Source organism: Pocillopora damicornis, chromosome 12, assembly GCF_964200805.1.
Source record: "Pocillopora damicornis chromosome 12, jaPocDami1.2, whole genome shotgun sequence".
In the NCBI taxonomy this organism is placed as follows: Eukaryota; Metazoa; Cnidaria; class Anthozoa; order Scleractinia; family Pocilloporidae; genus Pocillopora; species Pocillopora damicornis.
Window position 1 is genome coordinate 3923735 of NC_142681.1, and position 13905 is coordinate 3937639.

Here is a 13905-nt window from a genome sequence, read left to right on the forward strand (position 1 = left end):
TCCCAACTTTCCTGTTTGCATGCTCATTTATAACCGCGAAAACACCTTCTAAAATTTGTTACTACGTATTCCTAAGAACTTCATCGGCATGCCAGTTTCAAAACTACCTACACAATAATAATGAAACAAAACGGACTAAACTACATACTTTCTTCATTTAGCAATATGATGGAAAATCCGTTAAGCTATTCCCCAGTCTTTCCTCGTCTTTGGCGTCATTTGCATAATCATGACGTATACTATTTAACATATTCGCGGTTTTCATTACAAGTTCAAAGTTCTTGCCGTGTTAACCTTTTACACACTTACATCAGTATTTACATTCTCCAAACTGATCTCTTTACATTTCCTTTGATACTGACAAGGAGAATTTGTTTGACGATCAGGAGCTTCTTTGATCGGTAATCACTTTATATAATCTCATGACCGGGGGTTCAAAAGTTAATAAAAAAATGCATTTCAACTTATTACATTTCGCCCAGTTATTTTGGTTATGATAAACCGTCTTGCAAGAGCAACTGATAATTTCAAAGAAAATGTCATCCAAAATGGAGCCCCTTACCTTCCTCTTTCGAGCGAAGCTGTTAATTAGTTAGGCAAGTTGTCTTCTTTTAATTGCTTTATTTACTCGTGAAAATAATGACACGTTTTTGTTTCCATAGGTAGCGTTACCAAAAGCTTCGCTGAAAAGTCTAACTACCTCATGTTAAAGGGAATTTTTATAATATAGTGCACAATTTCCAACCTTAAAGTTAACCACTTTAGTCTAGCAGTTTAATACCACTTAATTACCTGTATGAAACATCACTTTTACATTCCTACGTATTTATTCGTAGTGATAGGGGGTGATACACCCTCACTGCTCCACCTGCACACCTGTATGATAATGGTGACATGGACCAGCTGCTAATCCTTCAAAAGTAGCAGAACAAAATATAGTTTCACATGGAGCGTGTCCCTGATGTATTTGTGTCGAGGCAAAGATACAGAGGCCAACGAGTAAGAAAATGTGGAGATAAAAGGCAATGGACCGCTGATTATTTATCGCCGAGGGAAATGGTTGGAGGTTTTTTTTAATGTGGGGGGGGGGGGGGGAGGTTATCACATTATTTTCAAGGGAACGGGGGGTATAAGTCTTCTCTGACAGAAGTTAAAGGGGAAGCTATAGATAGGAAATTGACTGCCAATGAGGAGGGATCACAACAAATTAAGACCACTTCGTAAAGGAAAGACCTTCTTTTGACAAATGTTAGCTTCACAAAGTGGGTTTCCATTCTCTTTTGCCGGGTCTGTACAAACGTTTCCGTTTAGAATATAGGGGGGGAAATGCACCACACTCATGAAGAATGACTGCGACTCTTTCTTATCTTAAAAGTATGCATGAAGGTAAATCCGAAAGGTTTAACTAAAAAGTAGCTCGGAAACAGCCACAGTTTGTTGAGATACCACTACGGTGTGCTGTTGTAAATCTTTCATTTTTCTCAGAGATCTTCCAGTCTACTGCTGAGGGAATCCACTTGGGATTGGAGCCAGTCTTCGACTTTCTTCCCATGGTTTTTCATCCAGTTAATACAACCCTCTATGTACTCCAATGATTTCTTTGTCGCGCGCAGGGAACCCACTGTATCTTTATGTTGATTGATAAAATCCTTGAACTGTTTAAAAGATGAAAAGACCGTGTTAAACATTTATCTCATCCAATGATATCCAATATGGCGTCTCTTGTTTATCTAACAAAACTTTCAAGGAAAAGGCTTAGTACATGTAATGACATCATCTTCGGGAATACGGATATCTTAGGGTAACCGCCCACGCAAAATTTCATGATCTTCAATATGAATTATTTTTAGTGCAGTTCATTGATCCTTCAATGAACGTTTCCCTCGACTTATCCATAACATTCCCTTCGCCGAGTTACGCTTGAAAATGATAAAGAGGTCATATGTCTACAAAACTCTATCTTCGAGCACCTCTTGAAGTTGGAACTCTGTGTTCATTCCTCGGCTGGCGATGTTAACCAAATAACTGATTTCCATTGCGTCATTTCCCATCCTAGGTAAAAAAATAATTTTCATTTTTTAATAGCAAAAGCACCCTTAATCCTCTCTGTCTGTTCTCACTGTCCCTAACGTAATAACCTTTCTTCCTCATACAGTCGTATACTAGATTCCTCACACCACCTTTGTGTAAAAACAAACCAACCACAATTAAATCGAAGTTTATACATGCTCAGGAGGACTTGAAATCAAATGGCTGTTAAAAATCACCGCTTAATTTCTTTTTAAACCTTGAATTATGGAGTAAAGTTTGAGCATCCTTTTCTAAGGCCTTAGCACCACTGGCGCGACCAGAACAGACGGTAATAATGATGATCAATTTTCAAGAATGTTAAGATGTATAAAGAGCAAAACTGAGAGTTTTTAAAATCGTTAGTCCCACACCTCATTTGCCAAAGGCTTTTAAAAAAGCTCTCTAGGTCGAATTACCGCGAAGAGTGCTGAAAATCATATTTTTTACAGGAACCCTGGAGGCCTGTTTGTTGCAACACCTCTTTTCTTTTTTTTTTAACAAAAGTGAATCTTTGTACCTAAGAAGAAAGACGGGGTAGAGGGGAGGGAGGAGGGGTTTTCTTCACACAGTCTTATCCGACGGCTGACGCAACTTTTCTTCCCACAAACAGTTGTTTGCAGAAGGGTTGTCCCTCGAGGTAATTTGATACAGGTTGGAAGCACACAGGTTGGAGGCTTTTTTGAAAATTGCGTGTACCTTGATACTAAGACCGCTAGCATGTGAGTCGTTCTTACTTTTTCACGATCTTGTCAAAGTTCTTTCTGATGAAGTCCCAAGTCAGAAGGCGTCCATAGACATGTGAGCCAACCCCTGAAATAGCGTGTAACATGTCCTGTGTTCTGATCTTTGATTCATCAAGTGAAGATTCCAGGATCCTAAATTAATTGAAAATAATTAAAGCTTAGTGATCTAGGAGAACTGACGGTCGATCGATTTAAAGATCAACTTTAATACAATATGAGCTACCTTTTGTCATATCTACGTTTTAAAGCAAAACTAGAACTTTTTGGATGTTCATTTGAACAAATTTCTATCCCCTGGGGATAACGTAATAATAAATAAATCTTCATCACCCATGCTCACTAGAGAGAATTTTCCGTTCAAATTTCCTAACACGAATCCGGTTAAATTTTTCTGTCATTAACCCAGGAGGCTGTAATTAAGATAAAAAATGATTCGAACATTTTCCAAGCGAGTGCTATAAAACTAAGACCATAGCAATAACAAGCGTCGGTTAACATCACAAGGAGCCTAAGAGTATATGAAGGCCGCATTTGCCTGAGGCACGGCAACACGTAGGCTCAATTACCAGCCGCTGTTCGGGAACATGAGCCCGCGCCTCTGCCACTCGAACCCACCTCTCTTCTCGGGGAGCTGCGAAGACCAGACACGGGAGAGTGGCGGAAATCGAGCCTAAGGAACACCCGAGTGACTGGGTCACGATTGGTTTCCTACTTGCATTTGATTGTTTGTGAGCGCGGTGCAAGTTTTCTAGACTAGTTACAAGGCAGTTTGAAGCAAAACCAATGCATTCCCATATTACTTTGAACACCGCGCTGAAGATTTCTCATAAGTTTACCTGTTTAACAGCCAAGGTTCTTTGGTGCCTGTTAAAGCGTATAGTATCCTGGATTTCTCAGTGGCGTCAATGGAGTTCTGGTATTTCTCCCACATAAATTCCCATTCCTGTATTCCACCGAACTTAATAGCGGTATGATATACAATGTCCCGTAGATGAGGAGAGATTGTAAGGCTAAAGAGACAGAGAACTAACATGACTTTAAGATATAATGAAATGCGTACATAAGGAAAGGCTACTAGTTGTAGCCCTTGATGGTTACGTGAACGTGCATAATGAGAAGAGGTTATGAAGGGTAGAGGAAATGGTGGAATAATGAACAACTGAACCAAACAAAATGACCGAGGGGAACGAATAAACAAAGAAAGACCATAAAGTAAAAAATGAACAAATAAACTAAGAAACGTGAGCTCAAGAACGAACAAGTAAGCGTAATACCACATGGATGAGTTAACGAACGAACAGTCAAACAAAGAAGCGAGCAAAAGACCGAATGAAAAACGAAGGGAAAGGAGTAGGTCTATGTCATGTAACACAGGTTACACGATTACAAACATTTTGAGTTTACCACGAGGAATCGAACCTAAGACCTTTAAAATAAAATTTTTAATCATCCGTTCTCCGATGTTATACTACTGAGTTACAGAGGACTCTCTGGTGAGCTTTGCCATAGCTTGGTTCCTCTGTGACACGCGTCCTGCATACTGCTGGGATCAGCAATATCGAAAGCGTCATTTGAGTAAATTAAAATAGGATAATAAAAGATGGTGTATTTTGAGCTCGTTAATAATTTTAGTCTGTATCGTTAACCTCTGATTCTTCATCCACATTCTGAATCCAGTCAAACTGTAATCCACTGCGTGTTCATCACCATGGCTGGCTAATGTTGACAGCACATTGTTTCGCAGATACCTGGTAAAAATTCACGAATTAAATTTCACAGTGAAAATATATATACTGTACACATACCGAAGAGAGCCGAATTGGATACGAAGGTGCGCAAACAAGGAGAAGGCATTCGGACTGAAGTTAACTAAAACTGAAAATCAGTCAGATGTAATTCTCGTCTTGGCGATGGAGAAGGACGTTTCACATGATTTTATATGATGTTCCCAAACGAAATGCCGATAAATGAACCTTCCAAACATTAAAGTATGCACGAAAAAGATAAATCCAAGACTAAATGTTAAAATTAGGTAATACCGTTAAGGAGACATAGGAGAAGCTTCGGGAGTTCTGTGTGCATATGTAATCACACACTTTTTCCACCTTATCATCAACAACACCTACGGTTTTGACAAATTTGCCATCTGATTTCATCTCATTGCCATCTCAAATCTTTGTTAGAAGTTATTCTTAGAAGATGATTTGTTGCGATAATGATCCTCTAGGTCTCTTTACTTACATCTTGAGGATATCACCATCAGTTCCCCATCCCACGTACTTTTCGAGTGGCTTCACCTTCTTCACAATGTATTTCTGTGCAAAGGACGAAATATGGCAAATGTTGGTTATAATAAATCCTGTTGGACTGCGATCACTTCCTCGTAAGTGGTCGATCAAGTGGCCACACTGATTCGCCTGTTACTTTCTTTCCTTTTGGCGTCTCTTTGGATACACTGTAAGCAGTAGAACTTACGTATTCTGAATAAGATCACTGTTTAATCTAGTGTCCTTAAAGCAAAACTAAATTCATCTCAACAGCCCATGAAATATACGTAAATACTGATCACAATGATCACGAAGGCCCAATGAAACGAGAAGTAAACACACGTGACCGAACTAAGGCTCGGAAAAACGCGCGTGGCAAAGTCGCGATTGGTTTTAATTTGCATCTGATTGGCTGAGAAGGAAGCAAGAATTTTTTTTTCTTTTTTTTTTTGGAACAGTCAAAGAAAGTAGCGAAGGAGGAAAATAGCAGTGTATCCCAGGACTACTTTCGACTGTCAAAGTAAAGCTTTTATAAATTTCACTTGATCCCTTCTCCGATCTTCAACCCTCCACTTACCCGGTAGAATCCGTATGAAGGACGCATGGTCAACATTGACCCAATGAAACCCAAATGACCGAGAGCAGAGGACCATGGGACGTATTCTCTCTCCTTATCTAAGTAATTCGTCAGACCCAATGCAGTGGACATGTCCAGTTGGCCAGCCCTGCATACAGACAAGTTGATGGTGCGATTTTTAGCCATCGAAAAGAATAACTCATACATTAATCTTAGGAAATACAACTGTTCGCTTTACAAGAACAAAGCAAGGGGGAGGTGTAAGGGTGTATGTTACTCCATCTTGATCAAGGAAAGTTAACAAATTATCATAATAAACAACATGACATGTTTCTGAATCCATGTCAGAATTTAGTGTGGGCGCCCTCAGAGGAAAATCCTCCAATCATCCCGTCATTACTAGGGAGCTTCAGCACAGAAGTTTTTGAATCGCAGCCGGAAGCCCGGAGTAGAGAACTCGTTTCCTCAGCGTTATTCTATTTTAATGTCTTATTTTCAGCAACTGTTTCAGTCTGGATGAGTGTTGGAGCGATCTTCAATCAAGTGTCAGAAAAATATTGGTTTTGCCTTATTCCGCCCTGTGATTGGCCAAGCCTCTCAACCAATCCAATTCAAACCTCAAAGCAACGGTAACTCGGTCACTGACAATCTCTCACCCTTAAGTAGTTTACATCTTTACTTATTTGAATTCTCATTGGCTTGTAGTGATATCTTCCAGCTCTATGATTGGCTGTCATGATTACTTTTTATACGACAGTCAATCGAAATGCGCTCTAACTCAACTTCATACTATCAAGTAAATTACACTCCTTCTCTTGTCGTACCTGGCCAAGTTAAACGCATCATCAATCAATCCGCTCCTATCCACAGCAGCCAAAACCTAATATAAAAAACAGTCACTTTTTATCGTCATCACTGGATTTTCTTGGAATTTCACATAATCATTTGGACGCGTTTGGTAGTTGACTATGGTAATGGTAAGGGTCAGAGTGTTCCGTTTAATCGGATCGAATTGAGGTTCTCGAGTCGAAAGCCGTTAGACAGTTCTTCGATGTATCTAGTCCAAACCAGTATATACATGATTATTTCCTTTTGGGATTCAAACTTTCCCTTGATAACTCTCACTCAGCCAAGTTCTTTGTTTAATAATTTATCATAAGAAATATTTAACGCATGATACATTCTATCTTCTTTCAGTTAAAAGAAAATTTTACGACCCACACACGGAAGAAAGGGTTCATTACAACTGGCTTGATTAAAACAATGGAACTAAAAATTGGAGTGTATCCGTTGTGAAATCCAGAAAGTAATCATATCATGTCATTTCAAACTTGAGCGCTGTAGCCTTTCAACACACAACATGCAAGTGTTTAAGATAGTTTCGACTACGAAAATCTCGTTTTCAAGCCGACAGTAGATGTTGGAAGAGTCACTGAGATCAAGCTATCAGTGAAGGACGTGTCGTTCAGACACTCATAAATCTCCAGTAAAGGGCAGCCCATAAAACTTATCTATCAACTCACGATTGATAAAAGGACAATTTTCAATCAAGAGGCAAAATAAATTGGGGCCACGTTGATTTTACTTCAAGCCTTATAACTAGTCTAAAACATTTGGGTCAACTTCTTAATCAATCCCCTTTTTTTGGCTCTTAGTTTGCTTATATTTACTTGGAATTTTCACTGAGTAATTGAAGATTGTGATTCCTTGCTATTGACTACATAACACTCAGAGGAAACGTGTTTTTAAATAGCATCTCTTTACCTTGTGATTATTCTGGAGCTGTTTGACAAGATTGTTCCAGTTCTTTTTGCTGTAGTTTACACGATAAAATCCTGTCTGCCCAACGTTTGCCTTGATCCATTTGTACTTCTTGACAGACGGAACGTGAACTGTGAATAAATTCAAAAAGGATAAAATTTAATCTTTACCAAAAATATAGTCAACGTACACTCTCGCCTGATATATAACCCAACGTAAAGTAATGTATTAATCGCACAGGCTACATTCGCATGGCAAAAACTATTGACGCTTTCATTTAAATTTTCAAATCGACTTTTTAAGTTTACAATCTCACATTCGTATTTATAGATTAAATCTCTCAGTTATCAGTTACATGAACGCAATATTACTCGTTGTAGCACTCCATCGTCAATTTTACGAATACGAAAATGGACAACCGCATACTAATTTCAAGAGCATATCCACCTTATTTCCAGTCCTCACTCACCATTTTCCTTCTTCATCCACACCGTATGTTGCTTATGAGGGTTTTGCGACGTCACATATGTCAGCGGTATGTGCCATTGATAACTACAAAACGTATCCAATAAACGTGGACACAAAATGTACATATATAAATTTCATGAACTATATTTCAAGATGACGAAAAGAAAACCTCGTCATGTTAACTACTGAATGATTTGAAGCATATGTCTGAAATTAATTGACCAACCTGACTACAACGTAAACTGTAAATGCCATAAGTTACGACTTTTAAGTTACAATATCAAAGTTTAAGATGTTTAATTTGAGTTTTATCGTTGTTTATTTCCTTTGTAAGGTCAAGCTCCAGTATATCAGTCCAAAACATACCCTTTGGACTCGTCATCGTATTGTTTTGTTCCTTGTCTAATGTCTCGTAAGAATCGTTTCTGAGTTGCGAACAACTTTTTGGAGCCATCTCTCGCTTGAGCGCTATTCTCCGCGATGTAGACCACAGGGTACCCTTTCTGTTTAATCCATGTGTCCATGATAGCTTTTACATCGAGATCCTTGCAGATCTTAGTAAAAAAACAAAGGTAAAACACCTGAATTTCCTACAGGTACACAACTGTTGGGAGCACAGAAGAAAGGCTTACGTAAAATTAAAACAAGCTACTTGAGGTTTGTAAATCTTACTATATTCAGCCTGTTTTCCTGTTCATGGTAAGTTGTGACCCGAGTCAATCTTGTACATTTTCAGCCCTCCCTGTTCCTTCTTGATTCATCATAACTGCCTCTTTCTTGTTTTTTTTTTTTCTTACTGAATCCTATGTGAACACTAGCCTATTCCAGGCTCCAGAGTGACCAGTAAAAAACGAGAGGAAACAAGGACTACGGAGGCAGTGGTCAGACGTCTGCGCATATGCTAACGTTGCAATGATTACGTGCCGCGCTTTCAGGCTATCAGAACCAAGTTGTCTCGCACGAGTTACAAACAAACACACAAGCCAGTAAGTCCCGGTGTTTTAGAGGCGTATACCCTTTTTGGTAAAGCTCAAAACGGAACGGTAACTAAACAGGATACCCGCACTTGAACAAGCTTTGAGTACGAAAAGTCTCAAGTTTACTCTTTCCCTATTTTTTTTTTCACATACAGAATTTTATAACCGTTTCAATTAATGTTTGCTTATTTTGCCGGACTGCGATTGTTTCTTTTGCTTTCTTTTGAAATTTTTGGGCGGGAAATTGGTGCGCGGGCTGCTAAAATTGATCTCCAGCGCATGCTCGACGTACGCTCTCTTTCTGGCTCGTCTCTGCTGACCGAGAACCTGACCCACCATAAAAAATGACACAAAATATTTTGGCGCCTTTCAGCATGTTTCATCTGCATATTTACCTCACTCAAAGCGCTCCATAGGTCATCAGCGGCGGCATTAGCATACTTGTGACGATTCAGATAAAGCTGAAAATAAAAGTGAAACCAACAAATTGAGATTTAAGGAAATTTTTAAAGGATAAATTCATGGCCAATTGAAAGAATCAGTAAACACCTCCAATCCTTTCTGGAAATTCTTGTCTCCAATAAAACTTCTAAGCATACGAATAATGGAAGAACCCTGCAAAAGGAAAAGTTCAGGTAAGTGTTGAATGAGGCAACCTTTAAAAAGTATAAGAGGGAGTATTGAGCTATGGTTACAGAATAAAATTACTAGTAACTAGAGATTCATACCCACGCACTGTATAGACAACACCCACGATAAAATGGAGACACCGCCCACAAACATGAAGTACACCACCTTCCGGACAAAGGGGGAGGGAGTCCCTAGGATGCACGTGACAACTCCTCCCCCCCCCAACCTCATTGTTTGTTGATAACTGTGACAATCTGTGATACTATAAATAACCTGATGCCATTGTAGCATCCCCACGTCTTCGAATGGAACATCCACCTTACACCGCTGAAACTTTCACTACTACCCACCAACGTCTTCGTGTAAAACACGTTGTAAAATCTTATCACACGAGGTGAATCATGTATTGTAGGATCTTACTTTGTCATAAGAGATGCTGTCAAAGATCTCCGTGATCTGAGAGGGATTCTTGACCGGGACGGATATGGGGTGTGTGTTGGCCATACTGTCAGCGGACAATGCTGTCTGTAGTGTGTGTGCAACAAACTGCTCCAGCTGCAAAATGAATGAAGAAAGAGCCAGACAAACAAATTTAATCAAACCGTGCAAAGGCATTGTTCAAAAATAAAAGCTTATCACGACATGATCGAAAGGTATGCAGCTTGAGGTAAGTGCTTCTCTGATTATTTGATATTTTTCAACAACCACGAAAAAAAGAAACGAGTATGCATGCCGGACTGACTCAAAAGGCTTCTCGTGCTTTTCCTGAATTCTGTTTCATGGAGTAACAGATATGAGTCCAGATTACTGACAATCAGGCAACTGCGTCTAAAAAAACCGTTACGGATCCAAGCTTACCACTTTCCAATCCTTTCGGAAATGATCCGTTCCGATGTATTCCACATAGTTAGCGAAGCCTTCGTTGAGCCACAAGTCATTCCACCACTTCATAGTGACCAGGTTACCAAACCACTGGTGCGCAAGCTCGTGAGACACCACTACGGCTACATCCTGTTTGTCAGCGGCACTGGCAGAGGCCGGGTCACTCAGCAAGTAAGTTTCGCGGAAAGTGAGTAGTCCCCAGTTTTCCATCGCTCCAGCCGCGAAATCAGGCACAGCAACCAAGTCTGCGGAGTGAAAAAAATTATGAATAGGAAAACGTTTAGTTTGAAAGTTTGACGCAAAAAAATTCCAAACATATAACAATTCTCTACTTCTTGAGGTCCAAACTATTTCTTTTAATAGAGAGTTTACCGGAGAGCTGGAACGGGTGTGCAAGGTTCATATCTTCTCGTGGGATTCAGTTTTTCCTTTGTCTCCCTGTGGATCAATAAATTGAACATATCTCTTTTAACATCTTCAACCTACCCATCTTAGGCAGAGGGTATGGTATATTGAAGAACTCCTCGTAATAATTCAGGACGTTTTCTGCCACACTGACGGCCAATCTCGTGCTCTCGATAGCATCCTTTCTGGACCAAACTCGAATCTGAAAGAAAACATCAAGTACTTGTACTAAACAATAATGCATTTACAAAGAACGAGGAAACTTTGAATTAGAAGACAAAAGTTTTTTGAACCTTCTAGTCAGTGGTTGTCCTTTTAAATGAGCCACGAAGCGTCCGTGACGCACACTTATAGAGGTGACGAGAGAAGGGAAAAAGAACAGAAAATCTTCTGCGGCCGAGTAAAGTTGTTTTAAATTGCCACCTGATTTTATGGGAAGGAGTACACGAAGATTTGTGGTGTATTTTGGGCGCAATAACAGGCATCAGAAGAGATCTGCTTTTCCAATTTAAGCTAGTCAGAAATCTAGAACAAACTCATCTATCGATTTAGACCCTCTCTTTAACAAGCCCCTTCTATCTAATATGGCCCGCGCTGTAATACGACCCTTCTGTCTTAGAAGACCCCCTTTCTAATAAGTCCTTCCTGTCTTACAAGACCCCCACGCTCTCAGTCCCCTTCTCACTAACGGGTCCCCCGTCTTGGGACCCCCACAGGGAATAAACTATGTGAGGATTTGTGAAAGCGCTGACGGTTAGCAAAAGTAAGCAAAGGACAACTGAGAAATGCAAACATTTTATGGCTTCAATGACACCAACCTTCTTCCCAGCTTTAGAGTGCGTTTCCTTGTAAGCAAAATCACACACGATGAAGGCCAGTAAATAAGTACTCATCTTGACACTCTCCTTAAAGTGGCTCTCCATGAAGCCGTCGTCACGTGTGATGACCTTTTCCACAGGCATGTTGGAAAGGGCTGAGTATTCCTTCTCGTGCACCAAGGTGACGATGAATTGTGATTTGAACTCGGGCTCGTCAAAACAGGGAAAGGCGGCTCGGGCGTCCGTGGCTTCAAATTGGGTCGTTGCCATGTACCTTGAAAAAATGAATGAACAAGTAATAGTTGAGGTGGTTGTCAACAAAGCGATCTACAACAACAAAAAAATTGCTTCTACATCGTAGTTCTTAAACCGGTCCCATCCCACCCCATAAACAGAAACAAGTCAAAAGAGCCACTTGGTCCAACGAGATGAAACCTCCGTCACTAAACTGTCATAGTCATGTATGACAAAAATACGTCCATGAAGAATCTTGCCTTGCTATTAATCACCAATTGTTGTTAGCTTTATTTTTTTAACAATCTAATTGCTTTACCACAAGCTTATAACCTGCTTGGTTATATGCTTCTGGCCTAATTTGATATTGACAATTAAAGAAAAGTCTGCCTCAGGAAATCACCGTGAAAGGCATTTATGAATAAGATAATTACGCAAATAATTTCTAGCGAAACTGTTGTGTTTTGATTACGGGTACATGTTAGTTGCGTATCAACGTGAAATTACTCAAGGTAAAATGACACCGGAAATCTCGAAAATCTGACGTTCAAGCTTAAGCCCCTGTCAAGGCTTCAACAAAATTTTTGCTCCGACGGAGGGTTAAGTTAGGACGATCAATTCACCTTCATCTAATTCACGATTATAATGAATTAAGCCTTTAACTCCCAAAATCTGATTTCAAATTCTCCCATTTAGCATTTACACATTTCCTTGTAAATTATTACGAGAAGTTGGTGTCAGAGCAAGATGACAACTTCCACCTGATAAGTTTGAAAATTCTCAATACCTTTTTGCTGGATAACCTATGGATATTATTGGGAGACGTTACATGTTAATCACCACTGGGAGTGAAAGGGTTAAGAATAGAAATATTACCTGACTTCTCCGCTCTTGGTCTTGTACGAACTCTTGTAAAATCCTGTCATTGTGTTCGACAAATGACCATTAAATTGAAGGTTCACAGTGTATTTTTCGCCTTCCTTCAGCTCATCTTTCATCTCAACCAGATATTGCTCTAGCTTCTTGCTTTCTGCCACTCGTAACACGGGAAGGTGGTTGCGACTAGAATCCTGAACACCATAGCTTGTGATCTTTAGGTGTTTGACATGTAGAAGAATATTTCTTGTCGGTTTCTCGCATACCACATCGATTTTCACCCCTCCGTGAAAATCGAAGCTTGATAAGTTTGGATGAAGGTACACTTGATATCTTTCTGGTTTTACATCCTTCGGCAATAGGATGTGTTTGTGCGGGAAATCTTTCTCGGTCTCTGTTGATCGGGCAAATCGATCTCCTGTGACATAGTTCACGGCTCGACGATAAAATTCAATTTCGCTATCTGATGCATGGACGAATGCAGAGAAAATGAACAAGACAACTGCACCAAGAGCAATGGATAAAGTTAGAAAGATCGCGCACAGTTTCCCATTACAGAATCGATTTCCTTGATACTTAACGCGTGATCGCGAATTTGGAGACAAAGATTCGCTGCCATCTTCTTCCGGAGCGGCTCTATATCCCGCTCGTTCGCGCATCATCAGTAAAAATCACAACTTTTGCTTTTCTTTTTTTTACCTTCCCACGCTCGTTCACGGTTTTGCCAGATCTACCTATGGTTTTCTATACCAATAAGATCATGCGATTATTTTATGTGTCTAATTTGAGATATTTACAACGATCCCCAAGCAGCAATAGTGATGTAAACACAGAATCCACCAATAGGAAGACGGGCTAAAAAGCGCGCGCGCAACAAGATCAAATGATGTGTAATAATATTAGGTTTTCACATTAACCTATGGTAATGAAGCGTTTAAAATCCTCTGTAAAGTTTTTTTTCTTGTTCGATGATGCAGGAAAAACAGTGAGTGAAATAAAAAACTCCTTTAAGAGATGAATTTAGTTCATTCAAGAAAGCAGCAGGTTGACACAGGTGGCCAGCGCACTTCTCATTTCCGGTTCGTGCTCGACTTCACAGATGCCCGCGAATAACTCTGGGACCAGCAAAAGGAATCCGTTTGAAAATCTGGGAAGCACTGCACACGTTCAAACTCATCTAGCAAGAGAGAAATTTGT

The 13905-nt window shown here is 39.8% G+C and overlaps 1 protein-coding gene across 1 annotated transcript; it reads right to left on the bottom strand.

The window, feature by feature from the left end:
- Positions 1-607: 607 nt before the first annotated feature.
- On the bottom strand, positions 608-13695 carry LOC113685306 (endoplasmic reticulum aminopeptidase 1). Its single transcript, XM_089190121.1, has 18 exons — positions 12709-13695; positions 11599-11872; positions 10862-10982; positions 10352-10620; positions 9914-10048; positions 9413-9478; positions 9259-9324; positions 8253-8440; positions 7888-7970; positions 7422-7549; positions 6482-6537; positions 5658-5805; positions 5055-5128; positions 4460-4561; positions 3650-3823; positions 2805-2945; positions 1971-2052; positions 608-1655 (listed from the first exon to the last, which is right to left on the bottom strand). The coding sequence occupies exons 1-18, from the start codon at positions 13368-13370 to the stop codon at positions 1482-1484; spliced, it is 2943 nt and encodes a 980-aa protein (XP_089046247.1). The 5' UTR covers positions 13371-13695; the 3' UTR covers positions 608-1481.
- Between the last annotated feature and the right edge of the window lie 210 nt (positions 13696-13905).